This window comes from Ovis canadensis, chromosome 3 (genome assembly GCF_042477335.2).
Source record: "Ovis canadensis isolate MfBH-ARS-UI-01 breed Bighorn chromosome 3, ARS-UI_OviCan_v2, whole genome shotgun sequence".
Taxonomy (NCBI): Eukaryota; Metazoa; Chordata; class Mammalia; order Artiodactyla; family Bovidae; genus Ovis; species Ovis canadensis.
In genome coordinates, this window is record NC_091247.1 from 75,597,501 (window position 1) to 75,610,941 (window position 13,441).

General features: G+C 40.3%; 1 protein-coding gene across 2 annotated transcripts in view; it reads left to right on the forward strand.

The window, feature by feature from the left end:
* FSHR (follicle stimulating hormone receptor) overlaps positions 1-13,441 on the forward strand; it is a 190,401-nt gene that overhangs the window by 69,547 nt on the left and 107,413 nt on the right. For both annotated transcript variants that reach the window (XM_069583374.1, XM_069583375.1), the window contains exon 2: positions 2,087-2,158. In XM_069583374.1, coding sequence (XP_069439475.1) covers positions 2,087-2,158 — 72 coding nt within the window. The remainder of the gene's footprint in view (positions 1-2,086; positions 2,159-13,441) is intronic.

The following is a 13,441-nucleotide window of genomic DNA, read 5'->3' on the forward strand; positions in this document are numbered from 1 at the left end:
AGAATATGAACTGACCTTGCTTCTTTTTAGATGAGCGTTCAATAAGCTACATTGTTCCAGAACCATTACACTCAACCTTAAATTAGATCAAATACTTTCATAGAGACTATGCTTTTAGCATAATATGATCTGATAGTTTTGAGAGCCAGGCTCAAGCTCGCACACTTCTTCCAACCTTCCTCATATATATTTATTTATGTACTATGAGAGTTTTACATTTTAATCCTTGTATAACACTTAGAGTTGTTACATCAACTCTATCCCACATCTGTTTTCTTGTGATTCCAAGACTACTATTTTTTGCCCTCCCATGTATATAAAATCCTCCAGAGCAAGAACAGTACACAGAATTCTCTCTCATGAGTCCTCACCCTGGAACTGGTGAGGACATGGCAACGAAAGGCAAACAAACAAAGTGGAAGAAAAGAACTGCTTGCCTGAACAATAACTTTCTGAAACAGGAATCTCACTAATACTGATTTAAAAAATTAGGAGACTAATGCAAAGAAGGTTTGTGAAACTATTCAAGTCCACACTGAATTCCCACTAACAGACCGCTGTGCAGAAGGAAGGATTATAGTGGGGGAAAACCAAATCCTCATTAACCAATTGCAAAGCAAGGAAAGTGAGAGGGAGCAGAAACAGTATTCCTGTCATAGATTCCCAAAGGGTCACCTGTAATTCTGCCCTCAAGCCTAGAACTCTCAGACTTCAACAGCCATTCAAGAAACATTTTTCTGAATATGTGTCATACACCATTCACTGTTCCAGGCATTGGGTATACAGCAGCAGGCAAACCAGACAAAAATCCCTGCCCTCACAGAGCTTGCATTCTAGTTTTGGGTAAAAGATAAGTAAGTATATTAATATATAAGTAGATAAATAAATAGAAGATTAAACATATCAGAAGTACTATGAAGAAAGCTAAGGCTAACGGTCTAAGTTGGGGAAGCTATCATTTTAAATAGGATAGTTAGGGAAAGCTTTACTGAGAAAGTGACATTTGAGCAAGCAGCTGGCTGAAGGAGCAAGCCAGAAAAAAATATGAGAGAAGAATTCTCCAGGAAGAGAGAATTGCAAAGGCAGAAATATTAGGCAAGAAGGAACCTGGCCTGTACAAAGAATAGTAAGAGATTACTGTGAAGAGAATGAAATAATCGCAGTGTGGGGTGTCAAAACTGAAGTTAGAGGATCTATGGGAAAGGAGAGTGGGAAGATCCTGTAGGATCCTGAAGGCCATTATATACTATCTGTTTTGTTTTTTCTTCACTAAGATGAGAAGCCATTGGAAGGAATATTGAGGCAAGCATGAGACAAATTTTTCCAGCAGAAGGAAATGGCAAAAGCTGAAGATGGATGAGGTTAAGATTTTTCTAAGATGGGAGAAATTAAGGCATGTTAGTATACTGATGGGCAGGATCCAATAAAGAAGAAAAAGCAGGTGAATGAAATGTATGAAAGAAGGGGGAAGCTGCTGTAGTGGCTACCTTCACAAGGCAAGGAGAAAGATACGATGTGGATCAGAGGAGCTGGGTTTTTTAGTCAGGACCCTGGACAGCTCTCCCATAGTGACAGGAAGTGGGGCAGGGTGTGTAATAAGCCTAGGTGCAGGTGAGAGGTTAACTGGGAGCCATGAGACAGCATGAGGACGTTCTCTTCTGCTGGTTTCCTTTTTTTTATGAAGTAAGAAAAGTCAGCTGAGGACAACAGGGAGGAGGTATTGAGAGTTGGAACAGAGAAAAAGAAGGAGACTCACACAGGGCTAGAGGAGGCAACATGGAGTAGTGATGAACAGAAAGCTCATATCCTAACTCTGCCACATATTAGCCACTTGACCCTGGGTAAGTTTTTTAACCCTCCCTAAACCTCAGTTTCCTCTTTTGCAAAAGAGGGACAACAATAGTGCCCATATCATTGCTTTGTGATATGGGTGAAAAGAGATCATGGAGAAGCAGTTATAACCATTACTAACTGGCAAGCACATAGTATGTGTTGGCTGTTTGTTATCCGCTGTTATACCTTAGGCACTCAATGACTAATCGATGAATGGATAGGTTGTGATATTTTATGTCCACTCTCTTTTCAGGAGGTTTGTTCTCACCAAGCTTCGAGTCATCCCAGAAGGAGCCTTTTCAGGATTCGGAGACCTGGAGAAAATGTATGTACCCGAGGAGTGGGGGTGCTTTGAATGGCTATAGGCAGCAACCTCAGATCACATCTAGCATGATTCTTTATGCTTAGGAACTAGAATGACACACCAAGCAAAGGTTTTACACTTTATCCAATTGCGTTTCCTTTCCATATTTCCTAAACTTGTGGAATCTTTCAGCATGTGGCCACTGAAATAGGCATAAGGTCAATCCAAAAAATTCTCACTTTTTTGGTGCAAAATGTGGCTTCCCTAGTGGCTCAGATGGTAAAGAATCTGCCTGCAATGCAAGAGACATGGGTTTGATCCCTGGGTCAGAAAGATCCCCTGGAGAAGAAAATGGCATCCACTTTAGTGGATTCTTGCCTGGAGAATCCCAGGGACAGAGGAACGTGGCAGGCTACAGTCCATGGGGTTGCAAAGAGTCAGACTGGGCTACTAACACTTTTACTTTCTTTCTTTTGTTCCCAAAGTACCTGCGAGTGGAATTTTTATAAACCAAAGCCTATTTTCTCTGCTGACATTCATTATTTTTAAAGATGCTATTATTTCTGATTAATTTTTAATTAACAGCAGGGACTAACATTTGGGCTTTAGAGATTTTGTGGACTTCTTGTCCCTAAGCCATGCTGACAAGTGGTAAATGATAGATAAACATTCAGAAGTATTGGGAAAGTTTAGAGCCCTGAAAATGATTTCCTTTGAAAAGAGAAGACTTTGTTAATGCAAATATTTGTGTGTGTGTGTTTTTTAAGATCTTCAACATTTGAGTTTTATTGGACTAGCTTAATGTATGGGTTTCCCCAAAAAAGCTTTTCTCAAAGTGGGGTACAAAGTAACAACAACAACAAAAAGCAGCCAATTCTTTCATGCTTGTGGTAACCCCCTCTGCTTTTGAAGGTATTTGATCCCATCCCCCAGGCTTTAAGAAATGGAAAAAGTAGTAGCAGCCAGAATCCAGAACTTGAGTGCCAGTAAGTACACCAATAGATTAGATGGATTACACAGAAGGGAACGTTTTTTTCATTATAAGAAAAAGCAACACCCCTCCCTCAGTTATATGTTTTTCCTTCTTTAAGCCAGGACATTTTTATCTTGATTCTTTCACCTGCCTTTTAGAAAGAACACTTGCCCAGGTCTGAGGAAGTGAGAAAGAAATCCATTAATGAAAGAAACACAAAGCAGAGAGAGTAACAACATATTTCAGTGGTTACGTCACTTGCTTAGAAGAGGTTGGTCAGAATCCTATGTTTGTTAGTTTTAATGTCAACTTAACTGTGTCACCTTGATTAAATCAGTTTATCTCTGAGCGCTGTGGTTTCCTCATCTGTATATCAAGGGAGGTGTTGCTATAGTGCAGGATGGCTTATGTGATCTACAGGCAAGCGTCTCCCTGTTGGACAGGAGCCCAGCTGAAGACCTGTGGTCTTCAGGGTTTACCTTCTTGAAGACTTTCAACACGCACAGGAATTGCAGGATGGGGCACTCATCTGAGCAGAGTTCACCAAGGAAAACAGGAAAGGAATAGTGTAGGAGAGTTTTTGGCTCAACATGTATTCCTGGATGGATCAGCCATTACCCTGCCTGGAATTAACAGAGATTTGATGATGATTGGGTAGGTCTTGCCCCTTCAACCAGTGTGTAAAATTGTATAGAAATCATTCTAAAGACAGCAATACCAGGTGCAAATAATTCACCTTAATATAATTAAATCCAGAAAATGTGACTGACCCCTCATTGGGTGCTCAGCCTCCCATGAAAACGTCCTCTGGTGACAGAAGGTTGATCCGAGCTGACATAGCAATAATCCCAGAGACAGAGCAGCTGGTTTTGAAACTCAGCTTCCTCAGTCACAGGATGTCCATTTCTACCAGGTGCTTTTATGAATCAGCCAGTACTGATACAGATGCCAAAAAAAAAATAAATCAATAAATCTTATTTTTGCAGTACTTTTCATGTCCTAAAAAAGCATTCCTGAGCAGAGGAGCCAACACTAAACCAAACTCTGAACAGACGATTCGTACCCTTCCAGCCCTATGCACACTTTCATCCTTTGTCTCACCTCCTCATCTTGGTTCCTGATGAGTTCAGATCAGATCTTTCCAGATCTCTCTTCTTCATTTATTTTATTCTTCCAGTTTTTAACCAGTTTCCTGAACTTTATAACTACTGGCTTCCTTTTCAATATCTCCCTGTCCACAAATCACAAAATCCCTTTCATTCATCCTGCACATGTGGCCTAGTTTCACGTATGCATATTACAAAGAAGAGGGAAAAGCTTTCTGGATAAATCCTGCCTTCTTTCTCTTCCCCCTTCCTATCTCTTCCTCATCACTACCACTGCTCTGAAAAAGCAGCCTGTGTTCTGTTCAGCCTTTCTCTTCAGTCTCTCCTCACTCCTGTCCAATTGTTATTTGACCACAAATTCTCTAACACTGTTAAATTATTCTATCAAAGGTCCCCAAAACACTCAAACTGCCAGAACTGATGACTTCTACTTTGTCCCCTTAGCACTTCACTGACAGGCAGCTTCTGACTGCACTGACCATTCATGCCAGCCTTCTCATTCCTCTTTCCCCTTTTGCTTTAGTGACACCTCACCCTTCTGCCTGCCTACTGAACAGCCCAGACTACTCCATAACCAGTTCCGTCTCCTTTCTTATTCCTCAGCTGCCCCTCAAAAGTTCAGGTATTCTGGGGGTCCATTTTTGGGCCAATTTCTTTCTTTATACTCACACCTTCAAATCATTATTTATTAAATAATGTCTTACTACCAGGGCTCCTAAATCTGCATCTGCCTAAACTCAAAGCCATAATTCTTGCTTTGAAATGGAGAGATTCCCCAAGATCTAACCCTAAGTGAACCGCAAGTGCCTCATATTCAGAAAAACTCCTTGTCTCTATCCTTAAATTTCTGATCTCCTCATATTGCCCAGTGTATAACATCACCATCTGCCCAGATTCCCAAGCAAGAAAATCCCATGACTCACATGCCTTCTCTCTCCCTGCCATGCAGGTGCTCTTCCAGTCCTATTGGCCACCCCTCACAAATACCTCTGGAGCCCTATTCTCTCATCTTACTCCTGCAGCTAGGAGGTTCAAAGTCACTTGCACAGCCTACTGCATAAGGCTACTCTGTTCTAGGTCCAGCCTCCCACCACTCTGCTTCCAGACATGTCTTGCTCAAAGTCCTTTGCAGAAGAACTTCTAAGAACCATAAGCCTCTGACACAGAAATCAAAGCTCATATCTCCCAACATACACAGTGTAGCCCACACTTTCAGGCAGGAATATTTGCCATTTCCCAAGCACTGCCATTCCCAGATATCATATTGCTTATTTAGAATGTGATGGCTGGTCCTTTGGATAATGCCTGGCACATAGAGAGACCAAAAAATAGGTACAGGTAAACGTATAAATGAACAAGTGAACAAATATATTTTCACTGCTCTTGTATAGATGTTGTCCTTCTACTTAAAATTCCACTTGGTAGAATCCTGGTTGTCCTCCAGGACCTGGATGAAATGTTTACTCCCCTCCCCCCACTGTAGAGTAGAGCCTTTCCAGAACTCTCTCAGTGCTTCCAAACCATAGTCTTGTGCTTGTAGTAGCAACAGCATATTTATCAGATTGTATTCAGAATTTACAGGTTTCTTCTACATCCCTGAATTACTATTTAAGAGCAAAGCCAGAGTGTATCTTAACTTTGTATTAAGTACAACACCAAGTCCTGTTGTTTTTAATCTCCTGATTATACTTCTGACCTGTCTACCCATCTCCTTCTCCAGCTACCATTGTCTTTCCCTGGAAAACTGTACCAGGCTTCTTCTTGTGCAGCCCCATCTATCTTCTACATGACAACCAGAGTGATATTTTCTAAGTTTATACCTAATCATGTGTATACCTGTACACACACACACACACACACACACACACACACACACTACGTACTTTGCTGCTGCTCTGAACATAAAAAAGAAATTAACATGAAAGCAACCTAGATGTCCATCTACAGATGAATGGATAAAGAAGTTGTGGTACACATACCCAAAGGAATATTACTCATCCCTAAAAAGGAACGCATTTGACTCAGTTCTAATGAGGTGGATGAACCGAGAGCCTGTTATACAGAGTGAAATAACTCAGAAAGAGAAAAACAAGTATCATATACTAACGCATATATATGGAATCTAGAAAGATGGTACGATGAACCTATCTGCAGGGCAGCAATGGAGACACAGACATAGAGAAGAGACTTGTGGACACAGTGGGGGAAGGAGAGGGGGCATGAATTGAGAGAGTAGCATGGAGGCATATATATTAGCATATGCAAAATTAGATGGCCAGTGGGAACCTGCCATATGACACAGGGAGCTCAAATTCAGTGTTCTGTGACAATCTAGAGGGGTGGGAGGCGGGAGGGAGGTTCAAGACGGGGGGGGGGGGGGGGGACATATGTGTAACCATGGCTGACTCATGTTGCGATATGCCAGAAACCAACACAATCATGTAATTATCCTCCAATTAAAAATAAACAAAGTTAAATTAAAAAGAGAGAGAGAAGCAACTGGAATAGACCTCTCACGTTTTCTCCTTTGCTCTGCTAACCCCTTTTTCAGTTCAGTTCAGTGTACCATGCTACACTGCCCACCATGGGCCTTGCCTGGCATGTGCTCTTCCTTCTGACAAGAACTTCTGTCTACTCTGTCCTCTTAATTTAGTCAGTTCCTCCTTCTGCTGCAGATTCCCAAACCAGTGTCACTTTCCTAGGAAGGCCTTCCCTGATCTCCTCAACCAGGACAAACCCCCCCTACTAATGTAGAACACCCTCCTATCACCACGAGTCTCTATGTGGTGACTGTCACTTTAGCACTCTTGCACTTTTTATGCCATAGTTTAATTAATCTCTGACTCCCCTAAGCTCCATGAGCACGAGGACATGACTGCTTTCACCCAGGACTGGCTCCATAGTGTCTCATACAGTCAGATACCTACAATAAATGTCTGATAAATGCATGAATGAAAATGACAAACAAATATAATTAGTTGGAGAGAGAAACTACCTGGATACAAACAAAAAATACTAATGGAATGACAGGAATGATAGGATAAATAATAGGAATATTTATCATAGGAATGAAAATAATAAAAAACATAGGAGTTGATAGACATGTAAACACTGGCTGAGACTTTACTATGATCTAGGCATTTGTATAGCTATAGCTTAAAATATGACCCAGGACAAAAAGGCACAAGATAATATATGCAAAATAAGCGATACAAACATTGTATTTGCTTGGGCTTTCTGTTGTGTGAGGTCAAAGAAAATAAACCTAAAACTGGCTTAAGGAAAAGAAGGGAGTTTAATGGCTCATTTAACTTGACATTCAGCAAGAAGGAATGACTTTAGAAACAGCTCTGTTCAGGTTCAGTGTCCTCAGGACTCAGCTTCTCCCCCTCTCTCTGGTCTCCCTTCACTGTGGTCATTCCAGCCCTGAGCCCCATCCTTGGTGGGGAAAAAAGCAGTAGCAGTCCTGCCTTCAGACACTGTCTCAGGTTCTATTCAGGGTGAAAGCACTGCCCTTTTTCCTGCTCAATCCCACAAAAGTCTTAAGATTTAAGTCTGACTTGTTTAAATCACACAACCATCCCTGGACCAACCACAGCAGCTAAGAGAATGTGATGTTCAAATTAGTTGTGACTTGAGTAATGGGCTCCATTCCTAAAGCTGAAAATATCTACCCTAGCCACAGGGATTTGAAAGTGAGAAGGGAGATTCACAGACAAAACTGAGCCTATTGTCAGATAAATAAATAAATAAATAAGTGAAGTCTAGATCCTGGTAGTTGGGCAAACTATGAAAGTCAAAAAAAGAAAATTAGTCCTCTTCTCATCGTCAAGAGAGAAGGCTCTGTAGCCTTGGTGGTTGGGGATTTGCTAAGTTTGATTTGTCCCCCTTCCACCTCCTAGAATAACTGAAAGAATCCAGTAACTCTGCCCCAATCTGTGCTAATCCATTCGTTCATTAATCCAGTTTAACCCACCCCTTCTGCTTCTTCCATAAGAAGTCAAGAGGGAACCAAGTCTTTTGGCAGAAGTGGAGCAGGAGCTTCTCCATTAGAAGTAAACTGATCACTGTCGCACCTTAGCTTTTTTCATCAGCATCACTATCTCAAACCTCCTGACTCTTCACTGCTTTGGGACTGACTGGGGGAAAAGGAAATCATTAAACTCTCTGCAGTGTGAAGTGGCTTTGCAAAGTGCACTGTAAACTGTTTACATTGTTTTTAATTACTTTGGAACCATATGTCAGCTTGGTATAAAGTGTGAAGATTACACTAAATGGGGGTGGGGGGAGGAGGTGACAATGTGGTGATTTATGGTAACCAGAAAATTTGTGTATGGAAATGAGTGCAATTTAAAAACACATCCATGTGGTATTATAACACTGGAGGGGGAAGAAAAGCCAGTGTATAACAAAATATCTTTGAAAATAGGAGCATGATGAATATGTAAATGAGACCAATCAACATCAGCTGAGATATGGTATATGCAGACGAGACGGCAATGAGCCAAAATGTGAAATAGCTCTCAAACCATAAATATGAACCATATAAAATTCGTTTGAAATATTCATCATAACATAAGGACAAAAAATATAATCAAGTGATTTATTTGCATATAAAAATGAGAATTCTAGTCTGACACTCCAGCCTCCACTCCCAGATCACTGGGGGAAGAAAAGTTAACAGAGGGACTTTTAGAGGGAGAGATTTATTGAATGAAAACTGTTGCAAGCATACTAAAAAGCTGCAGATTCTCCCAATTCTGTATTCCTCAGCCTCACTCAGCACAGATAAAGAGAAAGGGGAAAAGCCAGGGAACTAAAATACTCATGGCACTGGGGCTAGAAAATCTGGGTTCCAATCTGCTTTGCCTCCCTAAGCACCTCCTTGTTAGATAACTTAGGCCTCTTCTTACTCTGACCTGTGATTCTGAAAGTTAATGGGCAAAGCAGCTTTGAGTCCCACTTACTGAAATAAAGCAAGAAAGAAAGATTGATGATTCTATAAGCTCCTGGTAAGAAACTGGTGGCCAGGGTTGGAGTGGCTGGACCTCTGAATAGGAAGAGGGAATCTGAATACCCAGTGGGGCGGGTGGTGGGTGGGGGGGGTAGTGATCAGGAGGTTCAGGTTGTACTGCACTTTACAATCCCCTGGGGAACTTTTAAAGTAATCTAGAAATTTAACTGTCACTTACAGGGACTTTTCATTCTATTTTTCTAGGGTGGGGCCAAGCACTGATCATTTTTTTAAAACTCCCTTGATGATTTTAATATATATCCACAGTTGAAACCCACTGAGATGGATGATATTTAAGTCTGAATCCAATTTGCAGAGAGAGTATTCCTCACAAATGTATAGTGTGTCTATGTGGTGTGGCTGAAGGAGGATCAACAAAGCAGACATGGCAGGAGATAAGATCAGAGAAGAACCTGCGATAAGGTCATGGAGAAACTTATAGGCCATGAGGACAAGTTTGAGCGTCACAGTGAGTGTGATGGAAATTACATGGGTTATTTTGAGCAACTAAATAAAACTATCTGACTTAGATTTATCAAAATCCATTTATGTTCACAGGTTTTGATTTACTAATATTTTGTTAAGAATTTTTGTGTCTATATTTGTAGAGATGTTAGTCTGTATATTTGTTTTCTTGTAATTGCTTTTTTCGGCATTGTTTTAGTGGTACTACAGAATGAGTTGGGAAATGATCCCTCATCCTCTATATCTTGAAAGAGTTGATTACAATAAGGAAAATAATAATTTTTTTTCCACAAATGGTGGTGAAGCAACTTGGTATTCATATAGGAAAAAAAGAAAATACAACTCAACCCTTACCTCATGTCATACACAAAATTTATCTCTAAACAGATCATAGACTTAAATGTAAAAGCTAAAACTTCAAAACTTCTGCCTTCATCAAAACAAAATCTCTGCTCTTCAAAAGTACAGCTATCAGGAAAATGAAAAACCAAGCCACAGGCAGGGACTAAAATATTTCCAAAACACACTCTGAAAAAGGACTTGTAAAAAGAAGATATAAAGAACTCTTAAAAGGGAAAAACAAGTAGATGAACAATCTAATTAAAAATGGGCCAAAGATGAACAATAGAAATGAACCATAAGCACATGAAAGGATATTCAACATCAGTGGTCATTACAGATATGCAATGTAAAACCTTAAATGCCATTGCATACTCACTAGAACAGCTAGAATTAAAAGACTGATAGAGCAGGCACGGATGAAACCGTGGAATGAATGGAATGATCCAATGTACCTGGTAAGACTGCAAAATAGTACAACCCCTTTGGAAAACAGTTTGACAGCTTCTTATAAACTATTTATCCAAAAGAAGTGAAAACATATGTCCACACAAAGCCTTGGTCAAGAATATTCAAAACAGATTTACTCATAATAGCCCCAAACTAAAAACAATTCAAATATTCATCATCAAGTTACTGGATAAACAAATTGTGTTCTATTCACACAACACAGTATGAATAATAAATAAAAAGGAATAAACTAGTAACACAATGACATGGCTGGGTCTCATGCATTATACTAAGGCAAAGAGGCAAACACGAGAGAATATACCATACATCAAATAACTTTATTTATAAAACACTTGAAGAATTAATAGACCCAATCTATGGTGACAGGAAGCAAGCACATCAGTACTTGCTGGGGTAAAGGGTGATGGTGGGGATTGTCTGGGAAGGGGCATCAAAGAAACTTTTAGGCTGGTGAACATGTTCTATATCTTGACTAAGGTGGCTGTTACAAAATACATGAATTTGCAAAAACCCCTCAAACAGTTGAAATGAGCACATAGAATTATTTAAGTTACACTTCAATAAAGTTGATTTTCTAAAACCAACAATTTCTCAGCACCTATTTGGGACCAGGTGTTTCAAATACCACATCTCAGTGAATCTGCACTTTACAAACAGGGAAACTGACATTCAGAAAAGGTGAGCAATCAACCAGCCTCAGAGTTCTTTTGTGGTAAAGCTAGAATCTGAACTCAAGGTAATCTGGCCCTTTCTGCTACACAAGACTTGCTTTTTGTTGGTGTCTACCTTTTCCCAGAATCATTCTACCTTACTAAAGAAACAAGTGACAAAGGGGAGGATTAAGGCTGTAAAAGCTTCCTGTGATGTCATTTAAAATTACAAGAGAGGATTTCTACTGCAAGAGAGACACAAGAGTGCCTAAGCATTTGAAATTGCCATAAACCAGAACCTAGAGTCACTTTCCACTGGGACAGTTATAGAGGAGAAGAAACCTCTTCTTGGAGCATTTTCTTCACCTTCAAGTTTCCACATGCCAACTCATTTCTGGGTAAAGATCCTGCTGAGGTTGGCTTTAGTTCACGGTTCTGCAAACCCAGCTGCCTGTTAAGTCATCAATTAACTTAGTCAGCAGTTGGGAAATCTAAGAGCTGGGCCAATTAAGTTGTCATTATTGACCTGGGTCAAACATGAGTTAGTGTCTAAGAGGTGAAAGTCCTTATCTCATTTCCTGTTCTCCATAAATATTCTGAAAATAAGTGTTTTTGTATTTACTGCTTCAACCAAGAACACAAGAAGCTGTATTCTTGTCACTTTCAGGGTTGGTGCGGCTTTAGTGTTTCCATTAAGTCTCCTTATTTTCAACTGTTTCTAGGTGAGGCCTCAAAATAGACTCGACAGTATCTAATAGCTGCCCAGATCAGAACGAGAATAATGTATTACCTTTGTATTTATAAGTTTGGCCTTGTTTTGTCTTTTTGCTAGTTTGTTTTCACTTTGATTTCTTTCTATGTGTTCAGGAGGGGAGGAGTCTGATAAAGGAAACAAGAGTTCCTGAGATCTAGTCATTTTATGGATGCCCTTTATATTCATTATAACCATCCACATCTCAGTGCTTTTTGCTTTATCCATGAAGGTAGTGTAGGGTTTCCTTTGCTGGAAGGGATTCCAAAGAAGGGAATGCTGAAAGGACATATTCATAGATGAGAGCCCTGTTGTCTTAACTGGTTCAGACTTCTGTAATATTGAATACAATACTGCACTAGGTGACTTAAACAACAAATATTTAACTCTCACAGTTCTGTGAGTCCAAGATTAGATGCCAGACTGGTCAGGTTCTGGTGTGAACCTACCCCTGCTTTTGCTCTGTATCACCACATGGCTAAGAGAGAGCTCTGGTCTCTTTATTCCCTGCTGTGGATGCCAATCCCATCACAAGAGGTCCACCCCTATGACCTTATCCAATCATTTCCCAAAGTCCTCACCTCCAAATTCTACCCACCCATGTTTAGGGGATTGGGGGCTAAATATACGAATTTGGGGTGGTGGAGAGAGAGACACAAGCAATCCACAGTACCCACTGTGAAGTAGCAAGCTTTGGTACTAAAGAATCATGCTGAAGATGCTCCCTAGCTTGGGAAAGCACAGATACACCCTCTGTAGAGACTCACATGTTCAATCTCTAGCATCCCCCAGCCTCTTGGCTACTGGATGCTCTAAAGCATCCATGGTCCTGCTGACCTCTGCTCAGTGCCTATAATTCAGCAGCTAAAACTTACAGGTGGCAAGACTTGACAGAGGTTACTCAAGTCAGGCTTTTTTTGGCTTGCCATCACATACCAATCCTCTTCCATTTTCTAATCAACAGCCAGGCAACATCATCTTCTCTTTTAAAACTTCTGCTTCAGCCCTGCTTGCCCTTCTGACCTTTCTTGACAAGGCAAGCTGTGGGAAAGACCTTTGAACATGGTATGTTTGTTAGGGCTCACAGATACACCAGAAAATGAACTGGCCCTTTTATTCTCTCTGCCAGTAACTCAATGTTTGTGTCTACTCAGAGAAGATAAAATTAAGGCAGCATAATACTCCAGTTAAAAATAGCCTCCTGGCTCTGCCCTACAGACTTTTGCTAGGTTTTCTTTTTTTATAGAGTGGTATTAAAATAAAAAAGATGCAATCTAAATACAAGCTCCAATCGATGCACAAACTATTTATTTTTATTTCCTCGTTTACCTCATGCCCATCACAACCACATCCATCTGGGCTGTTTATGACTTAATAAAATCCTTTAAACAGTAAAACACTCAAATAGGATATGGACCTATTTGCCTGCCCATCCCCCAACAACAACAACAAAAAAAACTTACCTGAATCTTATACTTCATAAACTTCCTCTGTGTTACGCGGATCCACCCTGGCTAGCCTACACAGAAATGGAA